Source organism: Echiichthys vipera (genome assembly GCF_963691815.1).
Source record: "Echiichthys vipera genome assembly, chromosome: 16".
Classification (NCBI taxonomy): Eukaryota; Metazoa; Chordata; class Actinopteri; order Perciformes; family Trachinidae; genus Echiichthys; species Echiichthys vipera.
Window position 1 is genome coordinate 22,940,040 of NC_139841.1, and position 21,229 is coordinate 22,961,268.

At 41.0% G+C, this 21,229-nt stretch overlaps 1 protein-coding gene across 1 annotated transcript in view; it reads right to left on the bottom strand.

The window, feature by feature from the left end:
* Positions 1-3,815: 3,815 nt before the first annotated feature.
* lamc3 (laminin, gamma 3) overlaps positions 3,816-21,229 on the bottom strand; it is a 101,533-nt gene continuing 84,119 nt past the window's right edge. The window contains exons 13-28 of the mRNA XM_083930420.1: positions 20,385-20,573; positions 19,834-20,079; positions 18,443-18,596; positions 18,215-18,357; positions 17,864-18,042; positions 14,951-15,131; positions 13,603-13,847; positions 12,349-12,425; positions 11,898-12,032; positions 9,743-9,962; positions 9,089-9,235; positions 8,181-8,283; positions 6,613-6,815; positions 6,138-6,278; positions 5,932-6,031; positions 3,816-5,463 (exon numbers count right to left, since the gene is read on the bottom strand). Of these exons, the coding sequence (XP_083786546.1) occupies positions 5,201-5,463; positions 5,932-6,031; positions 6,138-6,278; positions 6,613-6,815; positions 8,181-8,283; positions 9,089-9,235; positions 9,743-9,962; positions 11,898-12,032; positions 12,349-12,425; positions 13,603-13,847; positions 14,951-15,131; positions 17,864-18,042; positions 18,215-18,357; positions 18,443-18,596; positions 19,834-20,079; positions 20,385-20,573 (2,726 nt within the window). The 3' untranslated portion in view covers positions 3,816-5,200. The remainder of the gene's footprint in view (positions 5,464-5,931; positions 6,032-6,137; positions 6,279-6,612; positions 6,816-8,180; positions 8,284-9,088; positions 9,236-9,742; positions 9,963-11,897; positions 12,033-12,348; positions 12,426-13,602; positions 13,848-14,950; positions 15,132-17,863; positions 18,043-18,214; positions 18,358-18,442; positions 18,597-19,833; positions 20,080-20,384; positions 20,574-21,229) is intronic.

The following is a 21,229-nucleotide window of genomic DNA, read 5'->3' on the forward strand; positions in this document are numbered from 1 at the left end:
GCAGAGATGATCTCAGACTTTCTGGCACGATATTCACTTAGGTTGCCTTTATTGATTAGCCTGCCTTTGCTGTCACTCCTGTCTGAACTCACACATCTTCAGTCTCAGGTGATCGAGAGGATTTTGTTTTCTGTGTTTTTTCCTCCTGTGTGTCTGTGCTGCCATTCTCTCCTTTCCCCATCTACACACCTGCTCTGAATCAGCCTCATTGGTCATTCCTTGCTCCCAGTCAATCAGCTCCTTGCCAGATCTCCTGCCTTATCCCAGCATTCCCCTCACCTGAGTTCCTCCGCTCATCTCCCCACCATCTCCATCCCCCGGGCTGCGGTCAAATAGTCCAAAACAAATGGCCTCCTGTGTCTTTTACTAACAACTTTCTTTAACCCTCCTGTTGCCCTCAAATTTGACTAACACCATTTGGGGTCGATTTGACCGTTAAACAACTCGAAAATGATCATAATCAATTTGTTACTCAAGTTAAGTCGGGTACTTTATGTATTTATTTAACAAAATGAAATATATTACTGATCTTCAATTGCATCGAGGGATTTCCGTCTGTGTGTTTTAAAGTAAGATTATCAAATCGACCCAAAGGAACACCGGTGCGACAAGTACATGTACAATAAGAACAATAAAAATATACATATAATCGTGCCAATTTTAGTTTTTTATGAGTTATAGTAATTAGGAAAAGTCATAAATATAAAGCAAAAAAAAAAAAAAAAAAAAAGACATTATTTAGAGATTTTATACATTAAATGGGGTCAAATTGACCCTTAGGATAACAGGAGGGTTAATCTTGACGATAAATGTCATTAGTTCAAGGAGAAATATGAAGAAGAATTCCTAGGAACTTAGGAAAAGACCGAGTCCGATTGCATTTACACTCAGCTCCTTCATAATGTGATGGCAGATTTTATTGACGTAAATGTTCCAAACTACACTAAACTATGGACACACTTAACGCATGGAATTTCCTTATTATGGAGCGCTGAGCTGTAGTTTCTATTGTATGTAAGGTGTTATACAAATACAGTCTATTATTAGGTTGTCTGCCAATATGTATACACACAAATCCAAGTTAGTATTGTATGAAAGATAAGCGTACTGTAAAGTAGGCCTGTAAATCTACTGCATACATGTAGTAATATTGGATAAACGGATGCAGATTGGTGAAATAATGCACAATTAATGAGGAAAACATTAATTACACCCGCTGCTCCGCTGTATGCTTTTACGCTCCAGGAACAGTCACTTTAGTTCTATTTCACCTATCAAGTTTTTCAACAATTCTCAACAGGACTCTTGAATAAGACATACAACAGGACTTGAGGCATGAGATGTGATTTTAAATGAGGTTAAGATTATTTCATCATGCAAAATCCCTTCTCTTTATAGTTTCAACTTGAATGATTACACTTGTTGCAACACAGCATCAATGTTTAGTCTTTTCCCGCCACAGTCCAACTCCTTCATTAATTATATCATTAATGTAACAACTCAAATACACAGAATAATTATATTTAACAGAACAATATTCATGTTTTTTACACTTCTGTCACTTCGGTTCAAAGAGAACACGTATAGAAACATTTTAGCACAGATTTTGTGCAGCATATGTTTGTTACTCGTGGGTGAGCATGTGTTGAGCACAGATGCTCTCCATTATAACAGAAATTTAAGATTTTGTAGTACTTTGTAGCATTATGGCAATATGTAAGGGTTGTATGTGCTATACAAATAAAGTCTGATTGATTATGTACAAATCACAATGTGTTAATGACAAATGAAAAGTATTTATTTGCATATGTTTACATGATTTCAAAAGGTGAGTCACATGTACAGCACAAATCCCGGTATTTTGAACCTGTGCCGATATCTTTAAGTCTTTTGACATGTTTTTTTCCTCTTGTTATGAGCCTGTTTAATCCACGCTCCGCACTTACAGCATGCACACAGTCACATCCACTGTGTGATTGCTTGATCTTAAAGCGAATGAAAGGAATGAGGAAAAAAGCAGCTCTTGGATTCTATTTTTTTCTGACAGGGGGCATGGCAGGATTTGGGGTGGAAAATATATTTCAGGGGCACAGACACATTTAATTTCCTCTCCTGAAAACATTTGATGACTTGCTGTGAGGTGGGACGAGGGGCACAGTAAGGGGTGCGTCAGTAACTATCTTTGATGTTAAGAATTTGCACTTGTTTTCCCTGCTCAGAACACGTGCCTTCTGTGCTATTTTCTGTGGATTAACTAGCTTTTTGTGTTTATAACAGGTAATTTGACATTGATATGTTTTTCCTGGAAAAGGCACAATATTTTTCATTTTAGTAATCTATCCTCAGCACATTGCAGTGTGACTGCATTTTGACACACGGTGATGGGAATACGAAGGCAGATGCATCCTATTTCTGCTCATGTTGATTCCCTTTTATGGTCATGGGTTTTTTCACCGGGAGAAATAGAATTTTTATTGGCGGAAACAGACTTCAGGAAAGAGTTATACAAATAGAAAACTTTGTCAAAAGGATAGAGGAGGCAGTGTGCTACAAGGATTGATTCAAGAGATGCTATATTAGCTCTTCCATTAATGCATTTTACTACAATGTCTCCTTTTAACTGTTCATTCAACTCCTCAAAAAGTGTTGGTTCAATCAAAGCATAGCAACCACAACTAGTAGGAATAAGGCAGGTCTGTTAAAGTCTCACTTCAGGAAGCCGTTAAAGTATGTAAAACTACTCTTTGATTTTTGTTTTTCCCACATAAAGTAAAAAAATAAATAAAAAAAACTCAGAGAAGGCGCTGGAAGCATATCTACTCTTTCTCCTTCATTGAGAAATTCTGGATCTGGCTTTACCCTGCCCACGCCTGCCTACAGTATGCTTATTCTAGTTTGAGACTTTTTGGTGACTACATTGTAGCTTCTACCCGAGGCTGACTGGTAGGCTGGTAGCCGGATAGCTAAACATGGGAGAGATCCGGCCATAGGCCTACCTGTTTGAGCTGGCTTCAGACAGGAGGCAGCGGAGCTTCTTGGGCGAATTGTCGAGCCGCAGAGCCTTACAGGCGGCTGACTCACTGAGCCCTGCTGATTGATGGCCTGACACGGAGCCCGGGCTGCTCGCCCTCCACAACTATAGTTTTGGTGTTCACAAATATCAGATGTAAATGTTATCAGGTTAAAGCACATCTGCATACGAGACACACTTAATGCCAGGTGTAAATGTTCATTAGTTCACATCACTATATGCAGAAAACAATACAACAAGGTGTCAACAAAGATTTGATGTTGTAGACCCCATCAGGAAGAATCTTGCAGTATTCATTCAGTAAAAAGCATAAATCTTGTAATACGATAATGACTTCAAGGACGCCATTCTCTATCTCTATATTACCTCTCAACAGCCTTGAATCTGGGTTTAATTTAATTTTCATATGATAGTGACACTCATCTCTACTTAGCCGGCTGAAAATTGACTGAAAATTACTACTTTTAATTCCTTAAAATTTAGAGCTGCATTTTTCCACATAATGGATTTTTCCCCATAATGAATTTTCTCCTCTGTGATTATCTTGAACAGAGACACTGCTCTGTTTCACTGACCTTGTACAACATACAGCGCATCAGCATTAGATGTGTCAAAAAAAAAAATCAAATACTTTATACAAACTATTTAAGTAGAGTAAGCCTCTACAATGAATGTGTGAACCAATATCTGGCAGAGCATATTGTTGTGTTTAAAGTAATTATAGTTGTGCTATTGGAATTATTCAATTTTGAACTGGAAGTGTACCTCGAACGCGCATGCCCTATCTCCCCCAGTCCGGAAATTATTTTTATGATTATTTCAACACCATATGAACGCAGCACAAATGCCCTATCTTGCAATGTTAACGAAAGTGAAACGTAATTTGTGTTTCCACCTCGTGATTTAGATCCATGCCAAAATGTAATAGGTTCTTCCTCGGCCCATGCTACTCCTTTCCAACTAGTTTCAGGAAAATCAGGTCAGTAGCTTTTCTGTATCCTGCTGACAAACAGACAAACAAACCAGACAGAAAACTCCTAGGCGGAGGTTAAACAAGTTAACAACCTTCAAAAGTATTTTCAAAGGATTGAATACTTAATTTATTGTTTCTGTTTCATGAGAATTCTTTGAACCATCACCTGCAAACGAAAGCTTTTCATCAGTTTTGGGCAGCTCATTCATTTCCACTGTGCATGACACTGTTGTACAACAATGTCCATTAAAAATCAGAGACATTTTAATATGCAAAATGCCCCTTTCATGTATACTCTATTGTATAATGGTGTCTATGTGAAGGCCTTACATTCTTAAAACATAGTTAAAATTACTATAAGTAGACGTACATGTGTAACTGGGACACAAGGATGAGACCATTTGCTCATCTGATTCCTGATCAGTTATTCAGCTTTATAAAAACAGAAAAATGCGCATCTTTGATCATTTTGATAAACCATCACTTCATATGTCATATTCACAATACAAAGATTTTTCCCTTTTAAATTTTTGTCACCAGGAGCAGTGTGACCATGACCAAGTCCATGACCCCAAGACCAGGGAATTCCGACCATTTGATAGAGACATGGATAGAAAGAAAAACAGAGAGGTAGGCACCGTAACAATCCCAGACACAGGTTGGGTGCCATTGAAGCTTGACCTGAACCCCACTAAGGCCAAGGGGACTAATTGTTAATTAAGCCAAGCTGATGAAAAAGAGCTCAAGTGTAAATGGATGTGTCAGTCTGGAGGAGCACTCAGACACACCTCTTACCCCAACAAAGGAACATCAGCATTATTTTAAACTTGACAAGGCACTCCAGCAGTTCGGGATGTCTGGTTATTATTCATGGTGAAATTGAAGTTTGGATGTTGTTGGTAAAAAAAGAGAGTGGGAGAAAAAAAAATGAAGGAAAAAGAGATAAAGGAAGATTCAATATAATTCATGGGAGACAAGAGGAAAAGTCTTGGTGGCTTTTGGAACCCGTGTAAAACAGTGTATTGAGGTGGTAAAATAAATCGTACCTTGGGGCTAAAGGTGGGAAGACGAAAGAGTATGAAAGAATATAACTCACGTTTTGGAATCAGAATAAAAAAATGACCACAGCCCCTTTAATTAACAAAATCCTCCCAGACATTTCGGCTGTCTTATCAAATCCCTGTCATCTGCAGTATCTAGCCTTTACCTGCTCCTGTGGCCTGGGGGCAGGACTGAGGCAGGTTTAAAGCAATGTCCCTGAGACTGTCTCTCTCCTCCGTGATCTCCTGTAAATCCTGTTCAATGAGGGACATCTGGCTGTGTTGTTCCTTAGCGGCTGAATGCAGCTTCTGGATCTTCAAGCCCAGCGTCGGGCTCTCGACGCTCCCGCGAAGCATGCTCAGGCGGCGCGCAGTCTCGTCCAAGATCCGGTCAAAGCGCTCCAGCGGCACGTTCCCATCTGGTACGGACATGCAAGAGAAAGGAGACAGTGGTGTCAGAGGGTTTGTAGATCACAGTTTGTAAATGACATTCCTACATCAGTGATTCAAGTGGTGAATCAGCCATGACGACCTAATTACAGTGATGTGGTCATTATGCTCTCATATTCAGATGCATGACTTTGTAGTTAATTCTATAAATTGCACAGTAAATTATACAGGAACTAGGTTACAATGAATAGGTCAGATAATACGAGGTCAGGTCATACACAGCTGAATAACACTGAAATTTATCCACAAAGAAAATGCAGCAGTTATTCTTACATTAGCACAGAGATCAAATGCTGGGAAATATTTCCGTGTTAAATGAGGCATTAAAAAGCACATAACTCTTTAGTGATCTGACATTTAAGGTTTAATGAAAATTTATGAGTGCGGGTATGGAAGTCTAAAAAAGAGCCACAGTGATCTATAAGAGAGCGACTTACTTATCTTGCTGATAAGCTCGGTTAGTGTATCAGAATAGGCCTTTAACTGGAGCCTGGCTGCTTCCATGTCTTCCTTCACGCCGGTCAGAGACACTTCAGGCTGGAAATGAGAAGACACACTCTTGAGACGGTCTTCTAAGCTGCACACCGGAAGTACAGATCAATATGCATAGATTCTGCTGTTCAAATATGTCTGTGTTAGGTACCTCTGAAGTGATCTGGGAGTTGGCTGTGATAGTTTGCATCTCCTGCTCAGCCAGCTGTTGTAAAGCAGAGTCTATATGGGAGCTGAGGTGAGCAGATGCAGTCCTGGTATGCTTGGCCTGGGTCAGAATGGCTTTGGATTCCTGCACAAGAAGAAGAAAGAAAAAAATAAGTCCCAGAGGGGAAATTCAAATTTTCACTCTGTTATTATACACATTGCCCACAGGCCAAGAATATATTCGCATTCAAACGGACATACACATGCATTAAATGAAGAGATGTCAGAGTGAGGGAGCTGCCCATGGACAGATGCCCCAAGCATTTGGGAGTTCAGTGCCTTACTCAAGGGTAGCTCTGCTTTGTACATCATTTCATTGGGATCCATCCAAAATGTTATTGAGACATTTTCCAAAAAAAAAACAAAACTGTCAGCCTGGACCATTCTGTCACAAAGTGGTGGACCAACTGCACATCTACCTTTGCCACAGCATGCGCTGTTTGTTCTGCCTCCTTTGTGCTGTTCCTGGAGAGGCTAGAGTTTTCCAGAGCTGGTTTTAAAATGTTCTCAATCTGTGAAACCCTTTTCCTGACATCAGCTAGAACCTTTTCCTCCAGGGGTCTTTCCTTCTTCATTGCAGCCTTTGTCTGGGCCTGCCGACGGGGCCACTCTCTCACCATGTCTGAACGGAGAATAGGAAGAAAGCAGGTAGGCCGATCAAAAGCCCTGAAAACTTTCAACGGTTTCAAATTCAAAGTATTCTTTGATTAAATCATGTCATGACTAAATAAGCAATAATCTATTTTAAAGTTAGGAAAAATACATCCAGAGCATCAAATGTTGCTAAATCCTGATTGGTGCAAAGATTTATGGGACATATTATATATATTTCTGAGTCCTGCCCACTTTGAACCAGTGAGGTGTCATCACAAATACAGAAGTATTTCATGTTCATACCCTGTATTGCTGTTTATTCCACATCATAGTCTATATTTCATTCTGTATATACTCTGCACTCTGTCTAGTAAGAGGCTAAACTAAATTTCGTTGTCTCAGTCCCTGTGATGACAAAGTTGCATCTAATGTGGGATAAACAGTAATGTTCTAACTGGGGAAAATATTTGTATTTATAGGACCCTGTCATTCATCGTAAAAAAAGTCAAGATCGAGAAATTAGTTTTTTTTAGGGCCTTTAAGTCAGAATCAAGATTGCATTGAATTCTAAAAAAGTTTTTTTTAAGTACATCATTTTCTACTGGCTGGATTTTAAAGCCCCTTTCACACATGCACAGCAACCCTGATCTAGACATTACCCAGATGAGCTGTATGTGAGAATGCATGCAGTTTGCCCAAAACCAGAACATCCCAAACTTCCAAGGGTGAATAAGTAGAGGTGATTTATAGATGGCAACGGAAATGTCTAACTGGAGAGACAATAATATTTGAGGACTTTGTGAACTTCAAGAACTTCGCTGAAATCATCAGACAAAATCAAAGATAGGCGTGAGCCTCGGTTGTATATGACCAAATTACGACTTGGCCGCAGTGTAATCAGAGTCCTGTCCTGTCTCCAGAGTAAACAGAGTATTTCAGTGAGAACACATCTGACACAGAGCATCTCCGGTGTATGTCAACCTCGGAGAATGTCCGGACCTGATTTGTCGGACATTGTCCAGAGTTCATATGAGAAAACATTTTTATTTCCAATTTTTGTCCTCTGCTTGTTCCATGCTACTTTACTACTTCAATAAAAGTGTAGGGAAACAAAATCCCTTAAGATTCTGTTCACATATCATAAACAGCCAACCATGAAAACATTCCACTGCATTCAATACATGACAATAAGGTCAATATGTTACAAGGGCGATGACATATTTAATATAGCAATACTTCAGTGTGTAGCTCTTGTTTTCAGTCTCTGCACTTGACATTTCAATTTGAGTAGAATAATTCGGTTCAACAAAAACAACAATGCAAGACAGACAGTGAAGAGAGTAAAAAGAGACACAAGTTCGATAAATAATAAGATGGAAAGAAAGAGACTCACATTCTAGTTCTCTGTGCAGGGCGATGGCATCAGATTCCACCTCTTTCCCAGTCACCACGGATGATAAGGCCAAGACCTTTGCCCCTTGAGCCTGAACTTGCAGCTTGAAAAAGAGACACAGAGAAGGAAACGTGATCTCCGTGGAGCCAAGTGTATTCAAAGCTTGCAGAACAGATACTGAGGACAGTATTGAAACAGACTACAGCGATAACATACCGTGGAAATTCACACATCTCTGTCTGTTCTTTATGTGTGTAATTTGAGCATTACACTACAAACACGTTGTATATCCTGAACTTTATGCTACTGCAACCACATTTGGTGGACCTCTGTGGATATGATGTCTGAGTGGACATGACAAATTTGGTGCTATTTGGCCAATAGGTGGCGCTGTAGCAGCAGCATCTAACTATAAAAGAAGAAAATTGTTTGGCTGTGTGTGTATTAATGTTTGACTGTCCTTCGCATAGCTCAAGAACCGTTCATCCAATCGACTTAGCAGGCGTATTGCTGAGAACCCAAGGGAGAGCAGTGTCGAGTGTAATGTCAATTGTATGAGCGGTTCTTAAGAATGCAGCAGGCAGCGCTTTCATGAACCAAGCAATTGGCCTCTGAACGGGCACGCATTCTCAACAGTCACATGCTCAGAACATGCACACTCCCCGACAACACTGTGAGCAGCGACCGGCCTGATCTGAAAAGGCACTGCACTCGTTTCTTTCAAAACCACAAACCATGAAAATATGGCTGTGATAGAGGAAAGGTCAGAATTCATCCTCTGAAGGCCTTGAATGTCTGTATAAAAATGGATGTCAATACATCCATAGATCTGGAAGCTTGTCTATAGAAACCTTTGCATTAAGCATTAAAACTACACACAAACCACATGCTGTGGCAAATTTAGTCACCTCACTGATGACATCCTCCATCTTCAGTTTCTTATTGGCAGTATGTCTTAGGGGCTCCATCTCCTCCGTGATCTTACTGATGATACTGTCTTTGGTCTGAATTTGCCGGTCCAGTTGTTCTGTCTGTTTTTGCAGGTCCTCTCCCCGCTAAACAGGAAGCAGAAATACACAACTTTAATGCTTTCATTAAAACAATCTAGTTTTGCTTTCTCTCTCACTTAAGAAAAACATTCTGCCTTTAATCAGCCATGTACAGAGGACACATGAGCCTATTTATGTGTTATTTTACATAGGTTTGTCTTTTAAGAGATGCTGCAGTGGTTAATCACCCTCCTCTGGAACAACATGTACCCCCATGAGCAGCTAATCCTGCCAGAATCTTCTCTCATGTGCCTACTCAGTTTCCCCCTCTGCTTGCCAAATGTGAAATCAAGAAAAAAATGATGTAGACTTAACTGCTCACTCATCAAAAAAAGAGAGATACTTGTATCTCTATGTAAGCCTAGTTAAATGTCCCGGAATGGTTTCTTATATAATATATGCGACTATCAAACCGGCTCTAATTCAACTAAATGATTCACTCATGAGTTTATAATGTAACATAATAATGCTTCAAATTCCATTTTCCACCCCGCAGGTATGCTCCAAACTGACCTCTGTTGTATGGTTGGCTGGCTGTGTTTGGTTGAGCGTCGTTTGGTCAGACTCTGGTGGTAGGCTGGTATCTGTCGGAGCCAGCTGATGTAAGGATGATGTGATGTTACCCAGGACAAGCTTTAAACCAGCAGCTCCCACCTCCAGGTCCAGCTGTTTGGCTAGAGTTTCGTTCACCTGCGCTGTCAGTTCCCCCTTCTGCTGCTGCATTTGTGTTAATCTGAGATGGAAGAAGCACAGAAAGAAAGCAGAGAAAACGTTGTCAAACCTAACGTGCTGTTAAAGCCTTTCAAATAGCAGATGTCCTCTATTAATTAATTATGGTTAGGATGATTAAAAGAGATACTATGTCGCAGGCTCATGAGCTGAGATGAGAATTTCATATCTTTGGTGAGAAAAATGTTAAAAGCGTTGTGGTGGGCCACATTGAAATCAATCTAAATCTGGGACAATTCAGCTTGTTATAAATGAGCAAACAGCATTAAAAGATAAGGCAACATTGTGCGAAGCAAGCGTGAGGAATTCACAAAAATGCACAGTGCATTTGAATCATTGAAACTCCAAATGTTGAAATAGAAAACTTTTCAGCAACAAAAGTTTCAAAACAATTGGGACAGGGCGTTGCATCACCTCTTCTTTTAACAACACTCTGCAGGGGTTTGGGAACTGAGGATACCAATTTCTCTCATTTTCAAAGTGCAACGTTGTCCCATTCTTGCTTAATATAGGATTTCAGCTGCTCAAAAGTTTGGCGTCAACTTTGTTGCATTTTACATTTCATAATACACCAAACATTTTGAAAGTTGAAACTGCAGACCGGCCAGGTTAGCTCCTGGACTCTTTTATCACGGATCTATGCTGTTGTAATACGTGAATGTGGTTTGGCATTATCTCGCTGAAATTATCAAGGCATTAAGACTCATTTATACTCCCATTTCATGCATAAATAGAGACATACGCTATCAACGTTTTAATCGTCGCTGTCCTCGCGCTTTCATGCGTCCTTTTACATTGGAATTGACGTTGAGCAAAACATCCTCTAGAGGGTGTTGTTCGGATTCAAAAGTTACTCCAATAAAGTTTGAAAAAAGTTTATGACAGCAACAAACATGGCGGTGATGGAGGAGATAACGATCCTGCGTCGGAGGTAAAACGGATCCGCAAGCTTGCAGGATATGTGCAGAAATACGGACGAAGTGTACGGACAGACGGACATGTGATTGGACGAAGGCTTCGTCTGTATGTGTATCTAATGAAGAGCATGAATGAGCCTTTACCTGAAAAATACGTTGTCTACTCCAAGCTGGTGACTAAGACGTCTGTTCACGCTGCTACAGAATATAAAAGTTATGGTCGATTGTTCCTAAACATGAGTCATTTTAAGTGTTTGAACAAAGGTTTCTCAACTAAACTGCTAAAAATAGTGGTCTTATCTGAAGCCTGTGGCTGATTGAATACTTCTGTCATTTTTTCTGACTGGATAGCTGTCCTGTCTATACAATGCAGCTGATCTGCTTAAGTACCAACGCATGGGGACATATTTGTGGGAAATGCAATTTTATGCTGCCTATCTGTACATAAACCACTCAATTCACAATGTATGAAGTGACAGACAGACACACACACACACACACACACACACACACACACACACACACACACACTGTCATACAACAACGCTCCAAAGATTAACAGAACTCTCCTGAAGCAGGCAGACTTCTGTTAGAAGGGGGTAATCAATTTTGAGTTCCTCGCTTCTTGCTCTCATCATGGCCACCGGAGGACTTTTTGCATCATTCTGTCTAGCATTCGGGATAATCCTCAGAGCAATCACACGCTAGGAGATGCAGCGAGCGAGCGTGCAGCAAATCCAAGAAAGCAATATGCTTACATCGGAGAGAAGCTGTCCCCCTGTGGCTAAATGTCTTACTCCTAAACTCCAATGTGCTTTATAATGATTCTGTGAAGAAGAGGACCTTGAGCTGTAATGCAGGGATAGGTGCACTTTGTTACACACTGCAAAAGCACAATAATCTAGGGAGTCATGCAGCTTGTTGGGATTTTGCAATACAGGATGCTTTATGTGAATTGGAGACATTCTCTCTGCTTGTGCTTGTCTGGGTGGGCGTGTGTTTGGATTCGTTATTGTGCTCACTGCTCCGTTAGGTTCCTGATGTACTCCTCTGTGGAGTTGTCCTGCAGTAGATCCATCAGGAAACCGAAGGTCTGCTCTGAGGCTCTTACCGCCCTGCCGGCTATAGCCTCGATGTGGTCTGCCGTTTCTCTGTGACTACAAGCGATGAAAAAAAAGGGAAGACAGAAAAAGGGATTTAGTGAGTAACACAGAATAACAGCCCATTACAACTGCCCGAGGAGAGATGAAATGGATTTCAGCATCAACGACTTCCCCTGGCTCTCCAGTTAAGATTGCTGTAACTACCACATAATAATGCTGCATACTCTGAGCAGCCGAGGGCATCGATTCACTAGGGCCCGACTATAGTCAAAGTGACACAGAAGCTAAATGAAAGGAGGCAAGGAAAGATGAAAATACGCAAAATACTCGAGTGACCTTTTCTTATAATTACTCCATTGACCTCACTTACCTTTTCATTAGGGCAAGTGAGTCATTGACCATGATGTTCCATTTGTTGGGTCCTGACACCACCTCAAAGGGAATGATCTATGAAAAAGGTAGAGAGGGGAAGCAACATGCTGAGCAGGTCCAAGGGATAAAAAAGTCCCGGCTTGAAGAGACTTCAGACTGTTTTGACATGTTTAATTAAATCATGTGAACTTAGCACACTAGAGCTGAGTGGAGAGCTTTTCTTTAGATCCAGTGCTGTTTGCTTGGAGAATTTGGGATTTGTGTGAAAGCTGTTATTAAAATCTGGGCATGGATTTCTGAATATTTCAGATTTAAGTGTAGAGGTTCATTAGATTAGTTCTCGCCAAATTTAGATTGCTTTTCTGCACTGCAATCATGGGCAAGCCACAAAATCTCAGTCTGTGCTTTGCTTTAATGCTGCAAAAATAATGCAACGCATCAAGTGAAGATCTACACTTAAGTATATGCATTTAAAAAGGCTCAAAGCAGGGGCATATGGAGAAACATCCCTCTAAATAAATTAGCTGAAGTTTTGTCCAGATAAATGTAATGTGTATACAGCCAAATGCAGAATCCTTCCCCAAGTGACATTTAATTTGAGAAGATGCAAATAAAAATGGAAAACAACATCGCCAATTGACACCCTTGCATTTTTTCTTCATTTTGGGTGCTGGCTCTGCTTATTAATATAGAATTAAATTGCTGCTGCTTCAGGCTTACCCAAGTGATAAGGGCTACGGAGGTACAATATGTCTGCGCACACACACAGACACACACAATCAGAAATAGAGAGTTATATATATTGGCAAAACAAGCTCTCTCTCATCTCCCAGAACCTAAATAACACGCCAGCAGTAGCCGTAATAGATTTCTGCAAAGTGCCGCAGTGAGACAGCGAAAAGTTGTTAATTTTAGCGTCCATCAAACATCTTTTTTATTTTCCTTTGAAGGCAGGAATTTGCCTAGCAGAGGGAGGAGGGTGGTGGTGGAAGTGTGAGGGCTGGGTGAGAAATATTGTTTTGCTTTGGGGGATGTTTGCGGATCTATACAGAGCAGCTCCACCAAGAGCAGAAAACGGCAGTATCCCATAATAAGGACAAGAAAATCAATCACACACATGTTACATACAATATCCGCATGCTTGGGGACTGGACCACTTTCATTATAGCTACCTGGAGGTTTTTATGCAATCAAATACCTGGAATATAGAATAACTATGTGGAACATTAACACAATGTTGATGTTTGCTTACCATATTGTCCAGATCCAGTGTTGCCTGCTTTAGCTGTTTCTGAGATGCTCTGACCACGATCATAGTCTCTGTGAAGGTTTGACACACACCCTTGCTCCCTTCGTTCTTCCTCCTCTCCTTCCCCTCTTCCTCTGTCATGCTGACGCTGCAGTTCAAAGTCAATGTAATGCCATGCAGCTGAGCTAAGAGTGTGCCTGTGGAAGCTTCCAGCAAGGAAAATTGTTTTATGAAGGCCTCCCGTGCTTCTGAAAGAACACAAAGCAGATAAAACCACATTAAGTCCTTCACGGATTATTTAATCAAGACTATTATTCTTCTATCTCTTTACAGCTTGAATGCTGTATCTCCACACATCGCTCTCAGTTACTGTGTGGATTCATTCTCCTCCTTCCTGTCTGCCTGTTTATAGTTGGAAAAAACACAAAAAACAAATGGAATGCTGTTCACATGTTAACACTCTTGTCATTCACACTTTGTATGCAGTGGTGTTTCTAATCTGCAAAGCCTACGGGAGCTGAGTACAATTAGTATTATATGACTGGATGTTTAAATGCGTCATTTTCAGACTTCCTTTCCATGTCTCTTTGACTTTGTGTCATATAAAATGAAAGATAACAAGTGTATGTGAGCCCCAGTGTGTGCTGTCTAGCCTCTGTGTGCCCGCACAGTGAGCCTGTCGCTCCCACATACTCATTAAATCATTATTGGGCCACCCAGTGTTGTAAGGAGCATGGCTGGTAACTATATATGTGTGTGTATGTGTGTGTATGTTTGTGTTGGGAGGGGGGTTGTTAGACAACTGTTATCATGATTGCAACTATAATCATAATAAACCAGGGATTAGAGATGCACCGCCTGTCATATAAATAGGGATTAAGTTGGTCACACGGCGCCTTGTTCTATATTGTTATGATTTGTCTCCATTTGGCCTGTGCAGCTGAGCCTGTAAGCCCTTTCCCCTCCAAAGATAATGAGGATATATCAGCATTGTGTTAAAGTAATTGGGAGAGGTTTGTATTGTTGCCTGTTTCCTGATTTAATGCCTTTGTTGTGTTGTATCCATAACAGTGTCACACTGAGGAGACGCAGACAGAGCTACAGCATGTTTGCAGAACGCCGTGGGCGTTTCCGTATCAAATTTTTTCGCCATGCTTGCTGGTCTTGTATGTACTGATACGGCATACTATCATCTTACAGCCAAATGTGACACAATAGCCACAATGGCACATAAGCGAGCTTCACATTTTACATAGGGAGTGCTGCCAAGTGTCTCTTGCATGACCATGTAGGAAACATTAAAAGGAGTGACAGGCCAAGTGGAATTATCTTGGCTCCTGACTGCTGTTACCTTGGAAGGCCAGAAAATCCTCTAGAGCATTGGGTAGAGTATCCTCCCTCTGGTGATCATGCTCATAAAGCCTGGCCATGTGATACTTCAGCAGGTGGTGCTGCTTCCCAAATCTACCTCGGCAATCAAAGTGAGCCAGGAGCTTCTCCAAATCCTGCAGGCGAGTCCTCAGATTTTCTGCCTGTAATAGCACAGAGATTTATCACTGGCGGTGTCAATGAGAATACGGATTTTGCGAGACCAAAAAGAACACGGGGCTGCGAAAACAACAAAATATATATCCATCCTGATCTGTATTTATGTATTCAGACAAAGGGATTGAGATAGGACTTTGATTCTTGGTACACCGTGACATCAAAATGTAGTATTTCAACAAAGGCAATGAATAAATGAATATCAACAACTGGATAAAGACAGAACACGGTTTTCATATCCGCATCCACTCACACTGTAGCAAGTGGCCAAAGAAAAGCATTTCAGGAGATAACTGGATTAGACTTCTTCGAGAATGGAAGTCCAGGTCTGAAAATTGAATGAATGTGCTGTGACTACCACCACTTTGGTGACTTTGGAGGTTAATTGGTCCATACCTATAAAAATAGCCTCTAATCTTGCTGTGTTCACGCCTCTTTTTCGAATCAGGAGGAATATTGCACGTGTTGCACATGGGTTATGATGTATTCTGTGGTTGCGTGAATATCTGTGATTGTGTAACATTTTAGTTAGTAACCGAGGTGTTAATGAGCTCACATCTTCAGGCCAGTCATTTTAACACCAGATACAACATATTCTTTATAATTCTGCGCTCCACTGCCTTTGAACATTTACCTTATACCTTTCTTAATTTTGCTGTTATGCTGTTATTTAAAAAAAAAAAAAAATCTTTCCTGATCATCAATTTCTTGGTCTTTTTCAAACTTCCCCTCTTTGCAGCTGTTAGTCTTAAAGAGTAGAAAGATAGAGGTTGGGAGAGGCAGAAAATGAGAGCTGGGGGAGACTGAAGAGTAATTGAAGGTGTTCAGAGCGGTCAAGGCTTGGTATGTTCACTAAATTGCTAACACTGTGGAAATCACAGCATGCATTCACACAGGTACAAGGCTGTCCGGAGAGAACACTCAGCCACTTTAGCTGGAACAAGAATATGTACAGACAAAAGACAGAACATGTTGGTGGTATTGGATTGGCTTCAGGAGGAAAATCCAGGGACGAAGCACCTTTAGCATACAGACGTTGGCTTGCAGCAAATCTAAAGGGACAGAAAGAAGCTGCACAGGAGATCATTAGGGTAAATGTCTCTTTCTGTTTCACTGCACATCTACTGTTTACTTGCAATCTCTACAGATACAAAAGGAGCCATATGGCTGTCACGAGGGTCTACAAAGGCAGGATGTGCTTCGGGGGACTGTTCTATTTCAAGACCAAATTGCACCTCCTAATATAATAGCGAGAGCCAAAGACAGTGTGCAAAACATTTTTATGAATCTGTGCAGCAAACACACATTAATGTGAAAATGGAGAAAGATAATTCAAATAAAGATTCAAAGCAGGAGCATAAGTCCATTTACCCGCGTAATAGTGATAGTGACACTTGACTTGAATGCAGTATTTTGTAAAATGTTGCATTTCCCCCTCCTTACATATCAGCTGGAATTACTGTAATTTTACCCTACATCTATCTGACAGGTGTTTCTTGTGCCTTTGCATTCAAGGCTTACATCAGTGCTGAAAGTAATGCATCAATGAGTGGATCAGCAGAAAATGCGTATTTAATATCACTGTAAATTGAATATTGTTTTGAACCTTCGGCTCTGTAAACCTGTGAGGGCATTTTAGGTTTGGAAGCATGTTAATCAAATTTAGAAATAAATAATATAATAATAATAATCAGTGATGACATTTTCTTTTGCAATCCCAAAACATACTATAAGCTCAGAATGTGATACATTCCTACAGTCTCAGCACAGTTAGCTAGCACCACCTGTAACACAAAATAAAATGGCTATAATCACCATTCATATTAACAATGGATAACATGCATACTTGCATGTGAAAGGTGTTACGACTGATGAGCCTGCAGAGAATTGTTACCTTGCTCTGCAGCTCTCTTCAGCTGTCCAGAGCTTTTCAGCCTCTTTCAGCTTAGTGGTTTGGTTCACTCTCGCCACACTCGTTTAGCTGTTCTGGTTGCATCGGATGTTTTCAGCAAAGAAAACCTCTCAAAAAACCTTGCTCTATGCTCTGAACTTCTTAAAATACAAATGTTGTGATGTGTGGCTGTGGAGGCTTTGAAGTTGTTTTAGGCACCTTCTGCGAAATTGAGCTGAGCAACAAAAGTAGAGTAATGTAACTAAACATTTTTGTCGTTTACGTACTGTATGAAAGCAACTTGCTGTTGTCTGTATCTGCTGGATGTGTACATATGGTAACAAGTTCAACTTAAATCCTATATTGATATAATAAAGAAATTTGACTAAACCGGATTTTGATAGGCCTTGAATACTGATTATTATGAAACATTATCTTGGTCCCTACATGGATTACTTGTATGGCTATTGTATGTCATAGCTATGAAGTTATTACAACATTTCTGGAGGGAAATTAAACCTTAAACCTTAATCCTTTGCTGACATGGAGCCCTGGTGTCTCAGGACCTGGTGAAAATCCAGCCATGGATCATTGCCGAGATCCAAACAAACCGCCGCTCTGCAAAGTCTGCAAGACTTTTGTATTATGCACGGAGGAGAGGCAGTGTTTCTTTTTTCGCAATGGCAGACAGTTGACTCCATAATCACATGCATTTTCGTGTACAGATTTAACTTTCATGTGACGCCAAATAACTCCCTTGTCCCATAACACACTGATTTTAATCTAGTCACCCTACACACAAACAGTCACAAACAACCATAATCTCACCTGTTTCTTGATAAGACCATAGCAGACTGGACATTCCTCACACTGATGTGTTGCTCTGTTGTGGAAATAGTTCAACTCACATTTGTCACACTTATAACCCACGAAGCCCTGCCGACAGTGGCAGGTACCGTTACCGTGACACTGCATGGAAATGGAGCCCATGGGGTCACAGTTACAGGCTGGAAGAGGACAGAGGACAGGAGGATGAGAGCACATGAAAGACGAAGGGAGCAGAGGTAAACATTTACTGAGTTAAAATAGCCTTCATGTGTGATCTGTATTAGAGGCTGTGTTAGAGGATTGAAGGATGGCACACGGTGTAGTTGTGATGCCTGAAGTAAAGTCCTGTACCTCTGCAACCTCGTGACGAGAATCCAAAGAAGCCCACACGGCAAGAATCACACAGTCTCCCCTCCACTCCAGCACGACACACACACTGCCCTGTGATTGGCTGACATGCGCTGGATGACGAGCCAATTGGGTTACACTTGCACCTAAGGGAGGAAGATTCGGTTTGTAGACTCAGTTATTATATCTATTTCACAAATCCACCTCGAATTTCACAGGCGATCTCTATACCTCTCACATCCTACACCTGGTTGGAGGTTGAAGAAGCCAACTTCACAATAACTGCAATCCCGTCCGCTCACATGGTCAAGGCACTGACAATTTCCTGTCTGAGGGTGGCATTCATTTACATGCCCAGAGGTACCGCCAGGATTGCAGCTGCACGCTAGAGGAAAAACAATTTCATTTTTTAAAGCAAGGATGATATTACATTGGTAACCACTTAGATTCCAGCAATGTATCACCTTAGCATGGAGGACTTTTTTATTGATTTGATTCCAGAGGGCTTGAGGGAGAAATGGCAGACAATGACAGACAGCACCAGGGAGACTCGTGGATCTCTCCTTCACATTGTTCCGTATAAAAGTTCAACCCGGGGCAGACAGGTAGAACTTTAGTATTATAACAAAATCAGAGATTAACACTACATCTATTACTCTTTCAGTGTTTTATTCAATTAGACCTTTTTTAATTCTCCCAACCTTTTCTTAAAGGTATCAATGTGACTCACAGCCATTTGTTCACCCCATTTTCAGCTTTTGCCTTTCATGTCTCAAAAGTACTACACGTGTTGAATTTGAACTCCTGAATTTATGAGTAAAATCCATTTAAATGCACCATTTTCTGTGTCCCTTCAAAATCTAAACCCAAGGCCATGTAGTCTTTTAATGGAATTTGACTATTACATTACTTCCTATTGTGTGGTGAACAGAACAATCTGAATTCTAAAAGGCGCATTGATGGCATGTCATGCATGTCTTGAATAAGCTCTCAAGAACAGGTAAAAAAAAAAATGCTTTGCTTTGAATAAAGAAATTATAATAATAGTTCAGTTACTCTGTTGAAAGTTGTTAAAATCACAGCTACTCCTTATTCTTCATTGTTAAATCTTAACAATCTCATTTTACAGTTAATACTTGTATTTTGGGTGTCTAATAGAATATATTTACATGCTTTAACGCCCCAAAGATACATTATTTTTCTCATACTGTCTGTCTGAATATTCCTGTATTTACCCTGTGCCTGAAACTCTCCGTTTTAGCATCTATCTCATTCACCCTCCCGGAAAGCCCAGTCTGCTCTGACTGACTTGGGGAAAATTATGGTGCACCTTTAATTAGGTAGTTCTCTCTTGGACCGTAATTGGTCCAAGTAGTGATGTCACAACGTCATGCTTTATGTACACGATTTTAAGGGGAGCGTAGAGAAACTTTCCCCTTCAGCAGATGAATGTGAAAACAGCCTTCTAGTGTCAAACTTTGCACATACATCATTCTTCACAGTGAAGGTGAAACATTCAGGTGAACTCAGCACATGTTTAGAGAGGAATGGAGACAATCTCTCTCAATAAATAATTAATTGATTGACAAATGTTCCATCGCAGTCCCTTCCCAGTTACTCACACTTGCACTTCTGGCCAGCGGTCTTGTTCAGGGCATCACCGTAGAAACCCTGCTGGCAGCGCTGGCATTGGTCGCCCTCTGTGTGTCCCAGGCATTTCAGACATCGGCCAGTAATGTGGTCACATATTCCCACTGCGTTGAAGTCCACGTTGCCATTGCAGTCGCATCTCGCACAAGGCTGAGCTGCCCCGAATTGTCCCAGGGGGTCACCATAGTAACCATCTTCACACATCTGACAGCGCATCCCTACACAGGGGCAGAGGTGCAGGGATCGGGCAGGAATTAGAGAGATGAGCTGGACTTGAACACAGTTGGAAGTCATCCCCATGTCAGCTCAGACTGTTTTAATTAAATTTAAAAACCGACATCAGAAGTGCCTCCATCACAGGTGGCATTGATGAATGACATTCCCTGCAAATGAGCTTGCTTTAAAGCCAGTCTTTTCAGTATCAAGCTGGTGGAAATATTCTATCACTTTGTTGTTGACATGAAGCCCATTAATTATTGTGTGGTGCCAGAAATTATTTAACGTTGTTGGTGGTTCATCTCACCTGTCTGTCCTGTAGGGCAGTTGGTACAGACCACCTGTCCTGTCCCCGCAATTAAAGCACAGCTGGTACTGTCCGGGCAAGGGCAGGGCTGACAATCACCAGGCGTGCCAATCAAAGCGTTGCCGTAGTAACCATCCAGGCAGTGCTCACAGGTCATCCCAGTGGTGAAGTCTGAGCACTCACATACACCTGAAACAGACATGCACACCTGCTAAAATGCGTCATTGTTTTTTTTTACACTTTGGGTTTGACACAAATAGACCGCAGAGGGTGATGTTTTCTCCATCTCCAGCAGAGTGCGCTGTGTCTCTGACCACAACTGCAGCCAGTCCATGCAAATATTCCACTCCACAGGCAAAGCCGGTAAAAAAACATTCCCCACAGCCCACCACGGACAGCGGAAGACAACTAAATTCACCCTGACTATAATTGCTTTGGGAAATATAAGAGCCAAATGCAGTCTGAAAGACCTTCAAGAAGTAAAGCAATTCCCAAGCAAGTGGGAGAGATAACCAATTCTGTGATGTCCTTAAAAACAAACTGTTGTTTCGAAAGCCTTGGAAAAACAACTTGCAGCTTGAAAGCACTTTAAAGGATTCATTCATGTGCAACACTTGTCAATATACATACACACTTACATAAACCGAATCTCTTTATTGAGCAGATATTCAGCTTTCATCGCTCCATATTTTATATCCAGTAGGGTACAGACAGAGCTGAATGATATAACATGATAATCACAGAAAACATCCATAGCAGGGAAGAAACTGACATGTCTGATAGGACTGTATGACTGTGAAATAGCAAAAAGACTGAGAGTAAAACAACCCTGTCTCCTGCTGCAG